Genomic DNA, 19,437 nt, shown 5'->3' with positions numbered 1-19,437 from the left:
TTGTTATGTAGAAAGGAGTAGCTGTCACCATCACAGGTGACTGAACCCCTTTTTATTTTTAAGGAAAGGAGACAACTCTATGGGGCAATATTTAGGAGCCCTCTTATTCGTGCCCACTTTTCCTCCGTATCTTTCCCTTAGATGCTGAAGAAATTGTCCTCGAGTATGGCTGAGAGCGTTGATACTAAGTTTTCCTTTTTATTATATCCCCCATGCCTTTCAAGTGACTACCCGCCGTGGTAGTATTGTGGCTAGGGCGCTACTCTGCGGAGCTTGAAGTCTTACGTTCGATCCCTCGCCTGCAGCCACACTTCCGTGCTGGCGAAATGTAAATGCGCTCGTGTGCTTAGCTCGTGTGCACGTTAAGGAACTCCAGTTAGTCAAAGTATATGGAGCACCAAATAGCAAATAGCAAATACCACATAGCAAATACAACAGTATGCGCTCAATGATGACCTCTCTTGTTGCTTTGTTCACTTTACGCAGCGCGAGCGATGACGTCAACCAACACGCCGACACGTCTGGGAACGATTGACGAAAGAGCCCTCGACACTGTTGGTGGTGCCGTTGCCGAAGTCATGGCGGCCATCGCCAACTTCACCTCGGAGATATTCGTCGAGTCCTCAACGCTGCCCGGCGTGAGGCGAAACATGTCCTCGAGGCGTCAGCGCGTCATCCCCACGCCTGTCCGCGCGTCGATGGCCATTGAGGTGCTGGACGTTCTCAATGCCGTCTACATGCCAGCCGTAATCTACCTGGGGCTCGTCGGAAATGTCCTCTCCTTGATCACCTTCCTGTTCACCAAGCTTCGGAGTCGCACATCCAGTCTTTACATGGGGGCCCTGGCCGTGTCCGACTCAGGCTTTCTCATCATGCTGTCCTTCGCCTGGCTCAACGAACGCGGAATCAACGTGAGTTAACTGCCAATCGGCATTTCTGGTCAAGATATACTCCGTATACCGTCAAGAGCTGCCCTAATTTGTGCACAACCTAATACTTTGCTGCCGCTATCAATGATTGGCATTTCGAATGAAACTGCGATTTTTTTAAATTGTAGTTGACGCTGCAGTTGAGCCTATTCGGATAGAATTTCGGCTGTTTTGGAAGCCAGACCGAATGTGATCGTCATGTTTTAAGTGCAGATAATGCCTTGTAAAAATGGGTCCCTGAACATCAGCGGTACCGCTCATTGTAGACACACTAGTGCAATTTGCACTAAGTTAATAAATAAACGGATCGCACGCGGAGCAATGCAATGGAGCCTGCACGTGAGGACGCGCGCGAGTAACACTCATCGCAAGCCGAGCAAACGAAAAAATAAAATTTAAAAGCTGGCCCGCATGTGGCGTGTGTCGTCGCTTAAGATGGCGGCACAGTGTGAAAGTATCGTCTTTGACGGGCACGTTGTGAAAGTATCGTCTCCCGGCCGCGCATTTCCAATTGCTTGTAGGTACAGCGGGGCGTGGAACTTGCGGAGACGACGGACGTTTGCGCGCATGCGCGAGTAAGAGCGGGTGCGAGAGAGGAAATGTGGGGAGTTTTGCTCCTTGAAAATACGACTCTACCTAGGTACTACGGAGGAGTTTCTGGGCGCGCATTTTATGCGCTTGTCCCTAGGCGAGCCGGCAGAAGTCGCGGGGCGTGGTTGTGCTGAACTTAGCATCGCAAGTTGGCGGCTCGACGCAATCATATTTATTCGATCATGTTTTTACTAATGAAAATAACGTGTCATTACTTCACATTATTGGCGGCGCCTCCGGGACACCAAAGCGGCAACGGGGACATCAAAGCTAGAAGCCGGACTGGTCCGTGCCAGGCCTCTGCGGCCCCAACCCACGGGCCGCCCGGCTTCCAGCTTTGATCCCCCGCTACCGCTTGGGTGCCCCGGAGATCCTGCGCCGCCCGCTTTAATATAACCTCAGATGCTCTACTGAAGTCTCCGTTCGCCGGTTATTTTCCACAGCACCCCGGCGAAGGGTTTTTTGAATTTGCTGAGGGGCCCGTCAAGGGGTTGTATTACATGAGTGGTTTTATTGTATACCTCGCATTGATCAGCTTTGGAGAAATCTGAGCACTGCTTCTTACATTCTGCTGAAGTGCCGAAATTGTCTTGATATAGGAACGCTTCGAGAAATTTTTGTCAGCCTCTTCCATAGTCATATGTCGCGCTGTGTAACATCTGGGGGTCAATCATGCGTTGAGCCAGTAAAAAAAAAAAGCTTCAAAAGAGGGCTGTCTGCTTTAACTTTCTCACATTATAATGCAAATAGAACACTGCTCTTCCGATAAGTAAACATTTTACCGTTTGCCTTCTTACTAAATTTCAAACTCTTGTAATGGTTAATAATAGCATCGTTACCTATTACCCATTCTCTGCGAAGAACTTTACCGAATCTGGACGCTGTATACACAGGGTACTAAAAAAATTCTGGTTCCAACGCCCATGATGTGTATGGTTAATGGAGAATTTCAAATATTGGAGTTGTCAAGCGGAACGTTCTGCCCACAGAAGTTGAACATGCAGCTAATATTCAGAGATAATTAAAACTGTATTTTCATTATCTTCTTTCCTATGGTAAATGTTAGATTCACCACTCAGTTTTTTTTTTATTTTTCTGGTGTATTTTTCTTTACTTGTAAATGCTCAGTTATACTATTTGCATTTTGAAGATACTTTGTATTGTGTTACCTTCTTTGACTGACGTAAAGTGCTTATAGTTGCTTAGTTTGTTAAGTACATGTGTCTAAGCTATCTTAACTGCTTTGATTCCTCTACATAGTTTCGTTATTGATTCCAACTATCCTCATGCTCGAGATCCAAATGCATTTGTTTACATGTTATACTTTATGGTGTACGCAAACGATAAATTTCAGTTCAAGGCAACATTTTTTTCATAGGGCCCCTTCACAACCAGAAGCGTAGGCCTACAGTCCCTTTAGCCCGTAGGTTAATCCGGCCCAGGTAACAATTAGTATCACGACTGCAAGTTTTGACTCGCCATCCTTTTTATCAGGTTTACAGTGGTGTAAACAGCAGAAATTCTGAAATCCATTGCATGCGGAAAACAGCCCTAAAACAGAGGATGCAAAAAGTTCTCTCAAAAACTGAAACATTGCTTCGGGTTTGCTGGAATGAAAGCAGTTTAGTAACCTAACCTAAAACTATCTTTTACTGACTGCAGCCCTTATCGCGGGTTTTTTTTTTTTTTCATCAGCGTTTTTTCTACAACTGTCATGTTTTTTTTGGGAACAATTTGTTGCGCATTTTTGACGCCCTTCATACAGTAGCCATTCTTTCTTGAAAATCTTTGATGCAACGATGCTCTGAAGTTTTTGATCGACATTTCAAGTCGTTCTTTCAATATAACAATAAGTAGTCCTGCATTTCAAGCTTTCGCCCCCAATAGTTAGCTCTCGTTGGGTCTAGTTGGTTAAGGTATAGTACCTGAATATATGGAAATAAATATTGCTACTACAAGTACGTATGCCGTTGTATGGCTATCCAATATTTGATACTTACTATTTTTGTTGAATTCGTGTTTGAAAATATTAACATTCGCCCGCCTCTACTCCTTGTACAATGCACAAAGATACACCCAAGCCATAGTGGGGCTTTATGAAGCCTTACTTTGCTACATATAATAGTGGGAAAAAGCAGCTTTTCGGAGAGCACTAGTTTGGGTTGTTTTGTGTATTCTGTTCTTCTGTCATACGTATAGTGAATTGATAATTGTATCGCAACAGATTCACAGCCTCTGAATGGAACACACATTTATTGGACACACATGAACTCGCACCCTGTTCATCTGGCTTTTAACATTATGCTGATTGTGGCCAGCCTATAGTACCTATAGAAGCATGTCTAGGATGTGTTCCGAGGTTGCGTGTGCAGTGCTGCTGTGAAGCTAGTTAGAGTTCTCACAGCAGTGCACGAAGTAAGGTAATTGCTTAATTATTATAAACAAGACAGAATCAGCTGTGCTCCAAGGGCGAGAAAAATGATTTTTGCAATTCACCAAACATACAAACAGAACATAATATGACTACATACCATGTGCTAGTTAGTCTTTCAAGGGATTCAGAGAATGATACATCAGCTGTTGTGTTAATCTTGTTATTTATGTGTATAAAACAGTGGCACGGATAAGGTGACTGCACAGTGTTCCAAAGGTGTGTCGCCGCGTCAACGCCACACATGCAGCACATAATGCGACAGTGCAAGAGTCGCGTTTTCGCCGTGAGGCGGAAGCGTCAATCTGCATCGACAAAAATACTCCAACGTCGTCTGCGGTTGGCGATGGCTCCAAACTTCGAACAGCTTTGCTCTGCGCACTGCCGAATGTTGCCGGCTCTGAACAGACGTCGCGTCCACATATCGGAGTGCGGATGCCGGTGCATGCGAACCGCTCGAGGTAACTAATATAAAAAACAAATAACAAGAAAGCAAACGTTATAAGAAAATCCTGGCAGAGCGTGAAATTTTCCTGGTCGCCAGCACACGAGGCTGCCAACAAGCTGTTGCAAGCTGCTAGTCGCTGGTTACCTGTTTGGACAACCGGAAGGCGCATGCGAACCGCACCGCGCCGTGCGATTCCAGCATAAATGCAAAATTGTGACCGATTGCACCGACCGAGCGCCTTTCACGAACCGCCCGCGTGTGGTGAGGCCTGCGGCGATGGACGGCTCGGGCGTGTGCAGGCCATAATGCTCAATGGGACGGCCGGAGCAAAACCTGATAGCGCGCGCGTCTCACTTCACCCCAGCGCATGACACGTGGCAGCGCTCTCGGCGGATCCTCTATTCTGTCGGCGGATCCTCTGTCCTATCGACAGACGCGGCCGCTAATGGAACTGGGAAAGTTTCCGAGGCGCTGTTTCACAAACTGACCAAGTATAATTTAAGTGCGTTTCCAACGCGCACGCTGCCGCAATGTTCTGGCGCGAACAATTTTCTTTTTCGTTCGAATAGGGTTCTGTAGTTCTACCGCCCATGTTTAGTAGTCTGGGGTTTGTAATCGGTGGTTGGACTTTCACCGCTTATGCAAAGGCGCCAATGTGAAGTGGACGTGCTCTCCCACCGCCGAGTAATGAGGGGAGGGGGAGCGTACGTCGCTCAGTACTGAACCACTGAAATTCACGCGCTGTCCACGCGCTGCGGCGCGATAGCTTTGTGGCATCTGATGGTGTGCACACGCTGTGGCGGAGCATTCGAGAAGGACGGCCTGCCTCTTCTGCCGTCACTCTTTCCCTCTTTTGCAGCTGTGGGAGAAAATATAAGACGCCCTCTACGCCATGGCACGCGCTGGTGGCGACAACACATACCCCACGGATTCGCTTAAGTGTATAGCCAACCCTTTGACCATTACAGATGTTCTGGTCAACGGCTCTGATCGTTACAGAATCGTGCAATGAAACAGCAAAAGCTGCTCATATATCCGCGCTTCACGAAATGAGTGCCTGTCAAGCGCGTTATTCCTTTATTAAAATCGAATAGCTTTCTACAAGCGTGCTACTATGCGCGCACAACGAGAATAACTGTCGACGGCTTCCGCATAGTTTCTTCACCCTTTAGTCATTCGATAATCATAGTTTGTGGAGAAGCCGCTGAAACAATAGTTGCCGACATTTGTAATTTCAAAGCCAAAAAAAAAAACGAATAATGATATCGGTATTTCGGCACAGGTACACCCGTATGGACTCTGTCTCGCCACCGTATTCTTCACTTCGGCCTTCGCGAGCTGGTCGGTGTGGCTGACGGTCAGCTTCACGGCCGAGCGGTTCGTCGCCGTGCGCTACCCACTCTGGAAGCTGCAGACCAGCTCGCCGACCCGGCGGCCCCGCCTCGTCATCGGCGGCACTGCAGTACTCAGCGTCGTGGTCAACGCTCCCTTGTTGGTGTTCGTGCGAGTCGGTCAGGATGAGCTGCGCGACTGCAGTATTCGCCCCGAATACGAGAGGTGAGCCTGGCGTAAATGACGCCCACGCCCCTACGTCGCAGGTTCCCTTCGTGGAATTACCGGGGTGAGGGTAACGAGCTCCGCTATACGGTTTGCGTTCGAAGGACGAGTTTGTTTTTTGGCGAAACGTTTTTTTAAGACCCATATGCAACGAAAGAAAAGAAAGACCATCACTAGCTGGTTTACTTCCCAGAAGGGGCAAGGCGTAGGTGCAAGGTATATTGGTAATTTTCATGCACAATGCCTTGCCTTTCGTTGAATTGAGTTGTTGCTCACTGGCTATGGTGTTGGGCTGCTGAGCACGAGGTCACGGTAGCGAATCTCGGCCACGGCGGCCACATTTCGATGGGGGCAAAATGCGAAAACACCCGTGTACTTTGATTTAGGGGCACGTTAAAAAGCCCCAGGCGGTCTATATTTCCGGAGTCCTCAACTACAGCGTGCCTCATAATCAGAAAGCGCTTTTGGCACGTAAAACGCCATAAGCTAAGCGTTGAAGTGAGCCTTGGGTAATAGTATTGCGCGAGTGCTCCTGTCTTTACTGCATCTTTCTACGTCTGGTTGCTGTGAGGGCAACGGCATCGGTCGTGAGGCAGCGTTTCCCCGTTGCTTCATTTACAAAAATTGTCCTCCGGTGACGTCGGCCAGTGCTCTTACCGTCGCCGATGGCCCATTCTTTAGAAGAAAAAGGCGAGAAAATGCTGTCTCATGACCTAGGCCGGTGCCGTGACAGTGGTGGGAAGGGGCGCGTTTGACGACTAGGTGAATCAGGCTTTAGTGCCTCAGTCAACGTGTTAAAACGTTCCACTGAAAAAAAGTGCATCCTTCGTGCATACTTCGCCTTCTCCCATGTCTGCTACACTAACTTCTTGTCACTGTGTAAGCAGGGTCTCTTCACCTAACTGCTTATGCGCTTTTAGATATTAAGGCTGGGATATCGCGCTCGAGAAATATAGATGTGTGAGGTATCCAATAATGAAACCAGTCATCCTTCAATCGCTCAGCCATTTTCTGTGTTGAACATCTATTCACTTATTCATTTACTCAAATAGTCAGTCTAATTGAACTTCCAGAAATGAATGTGACTGGTGTTGATTCTGAGATAAAAGCTGTGGTATGTTGTTCTAATGAAATCAACGCTTATCACGTGGCCCTAACTACCTCATGTCGCAATAGCAATAAATCTGCGCAACCACAATAACGGCGCTGACGAGGGGATTTCGCCTCCCACCGTGTTTGCTGAAATCGTTCAAAATGACAGCAAAATTATATATCACCGCCGAAGCACTCCATACAGATGGTTAACGAGCAAAGCTGAAATGCGCGGCCCAGGTGTTTATGACTGAGTTCATGCCGACGGTGGAATAAACGACGGCTTAGTAGTCTGCCGGATCCTCGGTACCCAGCTTCTGCTCGCGCTCGGCTGCACGAGCCTGTTCTCGTGCCCGGGCTGCAGCACCGGCATGGCGCTGACGAGCGCGTTCCCGGTTCTGCTCGCGGCGTTGCTGATCGAAAGCTACCGGCTCCTCAAGAGCACGTATGACTTGTGGCTTAGGGCCGATTTACGCTCGAGCCGCCCATCGCCGCAAGCCGCACCGCACGCGTGCGGTCGCGCGAAAGAATGCACGTGTCAAACACTCGTGCACAAATTTCGGTTTACATTGTGTAAGGTACACACTGTGCACACAGTGTAAATGGTAATTTGCGCACAAGTGCTGGATACGTGCAATCTTTCGCGCGACCGCACGCGTGCGGTGCGGCGTGCGGCGATGGGCGGCTCGAGCGTAAATCGGCCCTTGGCGATTTCTTATTCGGAGAAAAACTGCTGCGCGCGCGCTCAGGTGCGACGAAGGGAAACGACGTCACTACTGGCTCAGCTAGTCGTACGTTTCTCTTTCTTTCTTTTTGCGCGTGCGCATGGGATTACGCCGGGGAAATTTTCGGAGTACAGTCGGCAGACGGATGTACAAATCGGCTAGTCATACACAGCTTTTTCGCTGCAAAATTAAAGAAAGACTTGCCTAAAGAAACGGTAGGCCATCAAAGGCCGTTGCACGCAGGCACGTCAAAGCGATGCGAAAAAACGGAGCAATGGCTGTCCTTTCGAAAGAGGTTCTATTCGTTGAATTCGAGCCGAAATATTTAAGGCTTTTATCACGGAATGAAATGCAGAGGCGCACGACAAACGAATGAAAGTTAAAGCGAAATGAGACACGGTGATTGCTTAGAACTAATACCGAAGTTGAACGAACCATATGAAAGGAGCAAGAAAGTGCGTTCTCGTGCTGCGGTGACTCGCAATACTGTCTTTATAAGCCGCACTTCCAGAAAGAGTTCTGTGATGTATTTGTTGTCTTTTTTTTAATTTCATGCCCGCGAAATATCTGAAGTCGTACTCCACTGTCTTTATGAACCACACTTCCAGAAAGAGTTCTGTGACTTTTTTTGTTCTTGTTTTTTTATTTCGTACCCTCGAAATATCTGAAGTCGTATAATGCAAGGGAAGCGCAGTCGAGGATGGCAGTAGACTAGGTGGGGTGATGAAATTAAAGAATTTGCGGGCGCTAGCTGGAATTGGTTGGCGCAGGACAGGGGTAATTGGAGATCGCAGAGAAGAGGCCTTCGTCCTGCAGTGCACATAAAATAAACTGATGATGATGACGAACCCAAGGATTTTTTTCTGTCGGTTTTATTCGTTTCTTTTTTTATCATTCACTGCTCAGGAATATCGGGCACTGTTGAAAACGTATATAGAGCGTTTCTTGGATAGCTGAGGATAAGTGAAAAGGAACTGCATAGTTAAAAAAAATAGCCCTGATGCCTCTTTGGAGGCAGTGGCAGAAGCCTCACAATAAGCAGAGGCATTAAGTAAATTACGTGGTTATGTATAGCGTCTATTATATTTCAGATACATTTCTCTTTTCGTATTTGTTACTGCCTAATTGATTGTATGTTTTATGGTTGACGTTATGTTATGGAATGTGCGTGACCACTCTAGCTGGTAGCCCTGTATAAAACACAACTCGTCAGTTATGTTATTTAAGTTATATTACGAAGACTTAATGCGCAACATACAATAAATAAGTAATTTGGTTGCGCTTACGTTTATCCTATAGACGGCAACCTCAACTCCAGAATTTAGTGGTGCTAATTATTGCTCAACCACCAATGCAAACGCGAACAAACTAAACGTACATCAAGACTAATCTTTAACATATTGTTGGAAACGAAAAATATGAAACATTTAAGAAGTCTAATTTAGTGATTATATTTAACACATCATGACGGCACGCTAAAATATCACCTCGTAATGACAAGGACGAAGAGGATTTATATTGCGGAATGAGGTTGTTGTGATGTAAAAAATAATATTAGGAATTCGTAGCTGTGACAGGAGCCTTTAATTATTTAGTAAATAAACGCACGCACTATAATAAAATTGTTACACTAGCATAAGCTGATATAAGAGCTGGTAGGCTTCCAGATGAGCCAAAACCTCACGGAATCTAGCGCGGAATCCTCCGCACATGCGTTCTGACGAAAATAAAGTTTTTTCCATCCACCTTCACAAATGACCGGAGAAACACAAGGAGCCGCAACTGCTTCATCGCCTATGTTAATGTTTAGTTCTGCTTCTTCCTTATACCTATTTAAATGTAACAACTTTCAGATCGCTAATCCACCTGCGTTTCTAGTACCTGCACAATTAATGTAAGATGTCCCTTTTTGATATGGTCTTGTAAATCACGAAAACAAGAAAGACAAAAAAAAACAGGACCGATTCCACCCTGTGAAGGCGGTTGGACAGGCGAACCTTGGGGAGACCACCACCTACGATATGATGACGAGACACAGTTAACTTTTGCAAACGTGCTTCGCATTAGTGTGATATTCACTGCGATATACTGTGACATATGGGGCTTTGAGCCGTTGAGTTTTCCGCTTGCTTACTGCGGTATTAGCCATTGCTTCAGCGGGTATGAGCCATTGGTGATCACAGTTTTCGACTTGTTCTCTATGTTGCATTTTTTCTTGCTTATGGGGGTATGAGCCATTGCTGGTGGTGATAGTTGTTGCTCGCATTTTTCTGTCTGCGGAAACGATTGTGATGTTCGGGGGTAGCGCTATCAGCCATTACTGATGATGATATTTTTTGCTCGCACTTTTCTATCCACGGAATTGACTGTGCCGTTGGGGGCAGCTGTACGAGTCATTGCTGACGGTGATAGCTCTTGCTCTTGCTCGCACTTTTCTGTCCGAGGACACGATTGTGCCGTGTAGCGGTAAAGGGCTTCGCACTAAAATGCTGGGATATCACGCCGTCTTATAAAGGAGACGTCATGTATGAAAATCAGTTTTCGACTGATAACAGGAGATAAGCAAAAAACATTGAGCACGCTTATGCTTCGTCTTTGAGAGTCGAACACGATAGTGTTATCTGATCCCTTTGACGCCGACACCGACACGGCATATACGGCGACACTGCGCCCCATAGAAAAGAATAGTGGGCCGATTTCGTTGGCAGTGCACGGCCGAGCAATGGCCCCTACCACCGTAAGGCAGAAGCTACAAGTAGTGACTCATGAACGGCTCATACCCCCGAAAGCAAAAAAGAAAGGATTTGTGTTCGACCTCCTGCCTAACAAAATTATGTTTTCTGCTATATTGAAATTAGAATCCGACGCTATCATGTCGGTTGCCTGATGGTAAGTGCGACTTTTGCGAATTTACTGACGCATTTTACTTTGAGAAATTTAATAAGTTCAGCGACGCTTGTGTGCCACGTGGTGGGCCTGCGTGGGTGTGGAGGATATTTTTTTGGACAGGCAATGCCGCCGAGGGCGAGCCCCGACGCCAACACCAAATTTTGTGCAACACGGGGCCCTTAATGCAATCTCGTTGATACCGGCAGTAGATTTTTCAACACACTGTTAGGTTGATATGCACAAGAAGGCTGCCCTCCCGTTTTTGCCACTCGGTAGCCTTGCAACCAGTGAGGATAGACTGAGGAAAAGGGGATGGCCGTTACACCGGCACCCGCTCGTGCGCCTCTGCTTCATCGGCATTCCTATGTCGACGTCCGCCATCGCTCGCCATGGTGGCTCAGCGGCTATGGTGTTACGCTGCTAAGCACCAGGTCGCGGAATCGAATCCCGGTCGCGGCGGCCGCGTCTCCATGGGGGCGAAATACAAAAAACCCTGTCCCGAGCACTGGGGGCACGTTAAAGAACCCCAGATGGTCAAAATTATTCTGCAGTCCCACCACTACAGCGTGCCTCATGGTCATATCGTGGTTTTGCACGTAAAACCTCAAAATTTATATTTTATTGTCAGCCATCATGTGTAGGTAAAACAAAATGGGCCAGCAGTTGCACTTGCAGCATTTCGTATATTGGCTATCCTCTCGCTAAAAACTTAAATAGAAAAACATACTAGAATGCCTATTCTTCTATGTATCTCCCAGCCCCTCCCTCCCCCTGAAAAATAACAACAGAGAATGCTTCTGCAGAAGTCTGGAAATGAAATCATCACTGGTAATTTGTAGACTTTAGTTGGCATCAAGGCCTACGTCGACATAGAACTTGTCCGGCCCTTCGTTTAAACATTTGATTTTATACTCTCCAAATATGGCGCAGTCTTTTCAAAACAAGGTCTTTCGAGACTTCAGATTGATTTGAGGATCGTGGAATTGCGGTTTCCAGCAAATCTTCTCTCCTGAAATTAAAAGACTTGAAGCCTTCTAGTGTTGACGGGGCAAAAAAATAAAGGCGTCCCAACGAATTTTCGAATGAAAACGAGACCCGAAATTAGCGTAGGTCTATGCACGGGGCTGTAACAATGCGTGATTAGCGCACGACGACGGAAGCGAAACTGATATGAACCTATTCGAACTGCGCGCGCCTAAAGTTTGAACCGTAACTGTGTCTTTGCTCAACGAAAACTACTGGCCGATACCATATGCAGTGCTGTGTAAAAATGCTGGCCCAATTCCGAAGAAAGGGCCGTCAAAACAACCAAAGGCACGGTACCACTGTATCACTGGAATTGAGCCTCTACTCTTCCTATTGCAGTGCACTCTACCACCTGAACATTCTGGACACGGTGCTTACCTTCATCGTACCTTTCCTGCTGATTGCGTTCATGAATTTCATGATTTGCCGCGCCATCTACCTATTCTACGCTCGCTACAAGAAGCAGCGGTGCATCCCGCTATGCCAGATGGACTCCAAAGACTTTAGTGGTGAGTCGTCTGTGTAACCCTGTCGACAGGATGCGTATTGTGGTTGCTGTTCAGCACAGTAACACATGAACTGGAATAAGAGGTGTATTTAAAGACGCATGCACGTAGCCTAAGAGATATTACAACCTCTTTTGCCGATATCAAGCTCGCTGACTGATCTTTTCTTCATCCTCGCGCATTGCTTATACACGCAGTCATTCTGTTCGTAGGTCATGGTTAGCCTGTGTCATCCAACCTACGTTGGTCATGCGAAATTGTGTATTACAGTAGAGTTCTTGATTGTAACTGACTCACTCACTGTGGATTTGTGAAATTTTCGCAACCGCACAACATACGTAAGTGTACTTCTCAAGAGCCTATTCTTAAGACGTTGTAACCATGCTGTGGTCTTTGCAAGCATTGCTGTTAGAAATGAATGCGTATAATTCAGTTCAGAGTTCGCGTTTACTTTGGTGTTCATTTTTGCAATATACATTGTAAGTAGAATAATGGTATTGTTATATTGCTGTGCTTGCACGTAATAACTCTTGTCTTTCTTGCCCCGCCCCCTTTGTAATGCAGAACTACGCTTTTCTGGTAAATAAACGGGAACAAGTGAGGAAAAAATTAAAAAGTGATGTCGATAGCTTAAAAACAAAAGAAAAGTTGCAAAAGTCTGTATTAAACCAACAAACAAATCGGGACACAGGACAGAGGACAAAGCAGAAGAGAACGTCTGACTTCAAAGCTATTTTTTTTTTGTTACAGTTCAAATATACGCATCTGGTAACAACAAACGAAGCTGGTGAAAAGAAACGAAAACGTGAACTGGAAGAAACTCTGACTAATTGGAAGGCAAATGACCAGGAATATCACCATGACCACAACACAGGTCAAAGAACCCAAAACTACGACGGCGAACGCTAAGTTAACGGAAAATCTAGAAAATTAGTTCTTGCCCGTACCACTGCAGTAGAAGTCGTGTTGCTTAATCACCTAATTCCAACACTTCATGCATAAACTGAGGCATGTTTCGGTTATCATTGGGATCTGTTAGGAAGGAAACGCCCCACCAATGTGTATTCCAAAAAAAGGTGCACTTTCTCAAAATCTGTACGGTTTGTTCTGCGCTCTTTTTCAGCTTCTTCAACCAGCAGACGCAACGGCGAATCGGTGGTCTCCCAGGACGGCACGATCACCGCGACCAGCGGTGGTGGTATCGCTCATGCTACTCAGATCAGCGTCACGCGCATGCTCCTGCTCGTCTCCTCGGTCTTCATGCTGCTCAACCTGCCGAGCTACGTCATGAGGATTTACGTCTTCCTGCTGGCGCTTGGACACTCAGAGCTCCCTGACCCTGAGCACAACAGTCTGCCTTACGTGCTGCAGCGCTATTTCATGCTCCTCTACTACACCAACTTCGCCATCAACTTCGTCCTCTACAACGCCAGCTCTCGAATGTTCCGCATCACGTTGTGCGAATACGTGCAGGGCCGATGGTTGGCGCTGCGCGAGTCCATAGCAGGCAATCGGTCGAGCTTCGGCCGTTCCTCTACGAGCCAGAAAGAAGACATCATCATTTGAACATTCCAGCGTCCATGCGCCGGGACGATGCAGTGATCCAACGTTCGGCATTGCGTGAAGCCCGGCCGCCTCGTTGAAGGCTTTTGCTCATTCATTCGACGCCAGCCCCGCGATAATGTGTCGCGATGATGGTGACCTGCCGACAATGGTTTATTTTTTTCTAAGGAAACATAGAACAGCAACAATCCGTTCAAGAGCCTTAAGATTCTAGGGAGCTTTTCCCACTCTTCCATGCTCAGGTGTGGTTTTGTCGAAACCTCCTAGACGTCCTGGGTACAGAACGGACACCTGCCGGGGACCACTAAAGTGTCATTGTTCATCGCTACTGTAATCAAGAGCGAGCGCCTCCCTGTAGTGCATAAGCAACAACGTGTGAACTGTCATCATAGCTAGATTTGGCGATTACTAAGTATAGGAACGTTCACGCGACCGAAGAAATTCATTGCGAAGTACCAAAACAGTATTGTGGAGATACCGCTCAGAATGCCGCAATCGCACATACCTAGGAGTGTGGCAAGACATCGTTGAACCTCTGTTGTGAGCCTGACGAACTAGTCGCGCAAACCTGTGCTGGTGCTCTAATGTGTGATCGTGGGCAACATCGTCAGTATGGTTTTTTTTTTCGCTACGAAGAGTTATTTACAAATGGCGGATTGCCTTATTCATGACTTGAAGCTTAGAACCTATGAGTTGATGTCCAAGAAACAAACGTCGTTACTGAAAAACAAACATAGCTCTTTAGCTTCCTCATTGTTGTGATATCTAAGAATGAAATGCTTCGTTCTGTACAGTAATAACCGGTGATGCTTGCGAGCTTGTACCTTACATAATCTTTGTGTAGTTACATCCTATAAACAGGTTGATCTCATCCCTAAAGTCCACTGGCACGGATATTTTGCTAGAAGTAAGAATGTGGTAAATAGAGATGATGCGTGAATGGGCGAGGTAGTGTTCACATAAAGGGAGGAACAGGGTGCCTTAGGGGAACGTCACTTGAGCGTTCTATTGTGATAGCAATTAGATGAACACTCCAGGCGCAATTCTTCCCTCGTCGACGGCGTCGCCATCGCCGTCCTTATAAAATCCAATGGCGACAACATCGTTGCCGCGCGCCGTATCCCGTTTGTGCGAGTGCAAGCGTGCGAGGGTGAGCCGACGACGGTGGCTCAATACGCGTGCGCGCGGGAGGAAAGCGAGGAGGAGGCGCGCTGTCTTCCGTCGCGCGCAAGGTCCCGGAGGAGGGGAGGGAGGGAGGCGTTCTATTCGGCGGTGACTGCGTATGGCGCGACGGTGCGGGCCCTGTCTTCAAAGCAATCCGCGAAGGGGGCAGAGTGCGCCGAGTGCTGATAGCTTCGTGTGCGCTGTGTTCTCGCCACTTAGGTCGTGTCGAAGCGAGAGGCAGCAGGAAGGTCAATTCGCTCGTTGCTGCTACTGTGCTTTCTCACTGCAGCGTTTTAACAGCGGAAGTGCACGGTCATTGTGCGAGATGCGTTGATATTTGCTTGTGTGTGTGTGTGACACCATGCTTGTAAATTTTCTTGATAAGCCATCGTTTACGAGTTTACACGACTGATAAAACTGCTATCAGTACTTCCTATGCCTGCCTACTAATTACCTGTCGTCATCGATGCTTAACCTATAGGGCGAAACTTAACTTTTTTTTCGTACATAAATTAAACCTACATTTGAAGCACAGCTTCCAGGTTTTATATATATTCAGAACAATAAACCAAGAAATTAGCACTCGCTGTTTGCTAAACATATCAAGTGAGACAGCCGTGAAAGATATCACAGTGCCAAGATGCTGCAGACATTGTTGATGCCGCAGAATAATTTACAGGTTGTCCTGTGACTAGCTTGTCCCCGATGTTCCCGACAGCACCGCTCAAACATGACACATGCCCGTATCATTTTCCCGACGGATGGAATTTACACCCATCTGTATGAATGAGGTGACGATAGCCTAATGACGGTTTGTGGTCGCGCTGATTTAGCGAAAAATACTCTCGTCCTTGAGTCTATTTGGGGTGTTGTTTAAAAGAAACTGCTCACTTTTCATCCCATGTCTAACACAGGATAGTCTGTGCTGTTCATTGGGCCTCTGCTTTATTTTGCAGCTTCGTACAGTCATGCTAATACTCGCAGCTGACTTTTCAGGCGCGTCATACTGCGAGCAATGAACATAAAAAAAGTTGCGACATGAACAAAGAAACTCCCTGCTCTGAATTAGGTACTACTGTAAGTTCAGGTCTGGTTCTGGCGAAGACACCATTTAAATTCCAGGTTTTGCTTGGTAGGTGACGTGCAAATCCGCTTTCTCGTGGTTTCTGTATATTTTAGTGGCAATAAGAAGAAAATGTGGGCACAACTCTCTGAAGTTTGAATACGTAATCATGGGGTGAGTTTATTGGAAATCATGTAAGGACCACAAACACATTTCATGTGTTACTTTAGGGCAACACACATGACGTTTTTTTTTTTTATGTTGTCAAGAATTCATGACGTCCCAACGTTACATTGAGGTCAGAAGACCAGGCGTAGTTCCCGACCGTTCACGACCGTGCGTGCAAATTTAAAGACAAGTGCTTTGGTAACTTAAAAACGTTTTACCTTCTTTCGGAGACGCAGATTGCATACGGCATTTCTGATGCGCCAGCTGCCATCTCGAAGAAATGAGTTCACTTGTGATAGCAGATTGTGCCTTTCTTAATATTACTCATTGCCGGGTATTTCCGTGTTTTCACGTTCTCACCCTAAAGTTTTGTTGCGAATCTCGTACTTTAAAGATACTCCTATCTTTTTATATTCGGTCACAGTTCCACGTTGTTGTGAATGCCTTCCCTGTTACTTTACTCGTTTCCGCGAGGTATAACATTGTTTCTGAAATATTTATGTGTTCTGAAGAACCAAGGGTACCGCTGCAAGAAGCCTCATGTTTTTGAAGGATCCTTGTGAGCGTTTCTAAAGGTTCAAGTTCCGCGTTATTTTGACATAAAACATGCATATATAATGTCAACGTGAGCTTTGACTATTGCTTGTTACGATGGTAAGAAAGTTGTTGTGACGTGACTGGTTCACCCTCTTTCAACATGTTGAATGAAGCTCCGGCTGAAAAATTTTTCTTCGACAAAATTACCACTAATGGATGATTTGCTTTTCCTAATCCAAATTTTCGTCAAGAATAAGCATAGACCGATAAATATGTAGATACGAACCAAATAAAAAAAGCTGGTATATGCTAATGATCTGAATAAGTAAACAGAAACATAATGAACGTTCTCACTGCCTAGGCAAACGCATAACTGAAAATCACAACTAACATTTCAAATGCATCCTTTCATATTGACAGCGTGCAATGTTTACCTTTTGTCCTGCGACAGTGTTACCAATATATAGGGTCTTGTGAAGCCACGTTGAACTCTTCTTGCGATAATTTAGTGTTAAGGCAGAAAACTAGGAACGCAATAATAAAACACGCATTGTGTTTTACATATTTATTACATATTTACATATTTATATTACAACATTTACATATGTTGTTTATACGTTTTCATAAACAAACAAAACTTTCCTAAATTTCCTCTCGGGTGAAGTTTCTCGTTAATATTGTAATTATTCCGTTCCCTAATCTCGGGCTCCCATATTGTCTCATGGGGCAGTGTCAAAAAACAAAAATAACTTATTTAACTTGGACCACTGGACCTTTCATTTGAAAATAGACAATCTGCAGTAAGCAACTTCCATTATGAGGATCATTTCGAGCATTATCGCCATATCATGTGGCCCGAGTTAAGTACGTCGTGGCTCAGAATAACGTTTTTCTTTATCATTATAGAACCGCGGGCACCCAGTCGATGAGGTGAATCAAACAGCAAAAAGGCGTGTCGGTGTGATATTGTTTCCTACGAGCGAATGCATACATTACCGTAACACCACGTGTTGTCCGCAAGTGAGATCACCACTTCACTTCCTTGTCATCTTGTCCTCCATACCTCTGTAAGTGTCCCCTGGTGTTTACTTAGTGTTCTGTGCTAAGTTCAATGAGGGGTTCGTCGTATGCTGTAATAAAAACAAAAGTTTGAGTGTTTGTTCGTGTCAGTTCGTCGGCCACTGCATTACCACTACGGGATGTTGCTACGGCGCTCATTAACCGCTTTTGCCTGACAGGGCTGTGCATGAATTAATAGGTGGTGTCCATGTCACCACACCTCCTCCAGAGCAGCAGCGGTAACCAATCTCGAAGGCCACGCTTTTACGTACTACCGGCGCCAGAAGTGACGCAGTCACTTTTGTCTTTCGATGCACCAGTTTATGTGCTGCGTCAAAGAACAGCCACACTCTGGCCGTGAGCTGCCGGGCATGAGGTTGCGGTCTCGATACAGGTACGTTGAGCGCATTTGAATGTGGGCGAAATCCAGAAACACTGAATTATTTAGATTCAGGCACGCGCTATTCAATCCTAGGTAGTCTACATTTAAGCAGATCCCCCGCTACTGCATGCCGTATGATCACATGTCGTGGCTTTTTTTCGTGTGAAAATCACCATATTTTAAGCTTTCTGGGACTTGCTATCGCTACGTTGTAATGACTACCTGGTAATTACCGTTTCTTTTTTCAATAAAACAAGCATATACATACATATGGAGACAAAGCATAGCGCATAAAATTGATAAAACACATCATTAAGCGTGGACCTCCCCACCCACACGTGTTAAAGGAGATTTGCTTTAGTGATAGTTCTGCCCTTCTGGTACCTGTCACCATTTTTCAACGTTCTCATCGAACGTTTAAAGTCTGCATAGTCAGAAAATGCAGGCATTTCGAATAACAGGTTGTCGTATTGTTGTTGGCGGGTCCTGTTGAAGACAGAGGGGACAAAATAAATTAACCTTATACCACCTTCAAGCCAGAAGGCTTTCGAGTGAATATGAATTAAGCAATACGTTCAGCTGTGAAATAACTTCTGGGCAATTCCAGGCCTATAAATCGAAAGCGAACTGGCGGTAGAAAGCAGTTATCGCGTTTTTGTAACGAACAACAGCGAATGAGTGACGGGGTTGTGTACGCTCCACCACCGTGCGACCATCTAAGGAGAAAGCTTGCGTCTTGATCAGGCCGACTAATCTTGTGGTTAGCCGACGGGTATGAACAACCCATCCAGTCACTCACACACAGGCGTTTGCTTACGACATGGCATATGGCGCCTCCCGCAGTTCAGTTTCAGTTTTCTTTTTTTTCGTGAATTTGGCTTGAATGTATTACACTGCAGTAATTAGCACCAAGAGTCTTTTTTTTTTCATCTCTCGAAGTCGTTATAAGCTACTCATACAGCGGGATTCCGGACGTGTTGTACGCCTAAGCCTCTTGTACTTCTTTCGAATGAAGAGGCAGTTGCTCAGTTTCATAAGTACTTGTGTAAATAGTACCTCCAGTTGTTATACTACGCGTTCTTCCGTTATAAGCAAGCAATCCTCGGCAAACTGTGCACTTGTCGCAGCTTCCGAATTCTGAGTGACCGGGCGCATACTGTAAAAGACCGCGTATATGCTGGCTGCGTGGAAAAAAACACAGATTCTGATGACTCATTATGCCCTAGTTAATACTTGATTGCAAATTGCATGAACCGGTCACTAGCTGTTGGGCTAGGGGCTCAGGTTAACTGCTGAGCTATGTAGTA

General features: G+C 46.0%; 1 protein-coding gene across 1 annotated transcript; it reads left to right on the top strand.

Moving 5' to 3' along the window:
- The first annotated feature begins 326 nt into the window (after nucleotides 1–326).
- Nucleotides 327–17,842, top strand: LOC126543605 (uncharacterized). The gene is made up of 4 exons (XM_050190713.3): nucleotides 327–911; nucleotides 5,682–5,956; nucleotides 12,028–12,197; nucleotides 13,318–17,842. Exons 1-4 carry the CDS (start codon nucleotides 495–497, stop codon nucleotides 13,758–13,760), a joined length of 1,305 nt encoding a protein of 434 aa, XP_050046670.2. The 5' UTR covers nucleotides 327–494; the 3' UTR covers nucleotides 13,761–17,842.
- Nucleotides 17,843–19,437: the final 1,595 nt, after the last annotated feature.

This window comes from Dermacentor andersoni, chromosome 10 (genome assembly GCF_023375885.2).
Source record: "Dermacentor andersoni chromosome 10, qqDerAnde1_hic_scaffold, whole genome shotgun sequence".
Lineage (NCBI taxonomy): Eukaryota > Metazoa > Arthropoda > Arachnida > Ixodida > Ixodidae > Dermacentor > Dermacentor andersoni.
Note: the sequence above shows the minus strand (reverse complement) of the source record. Positions and strands in the feature narration are given on the sequence as shown.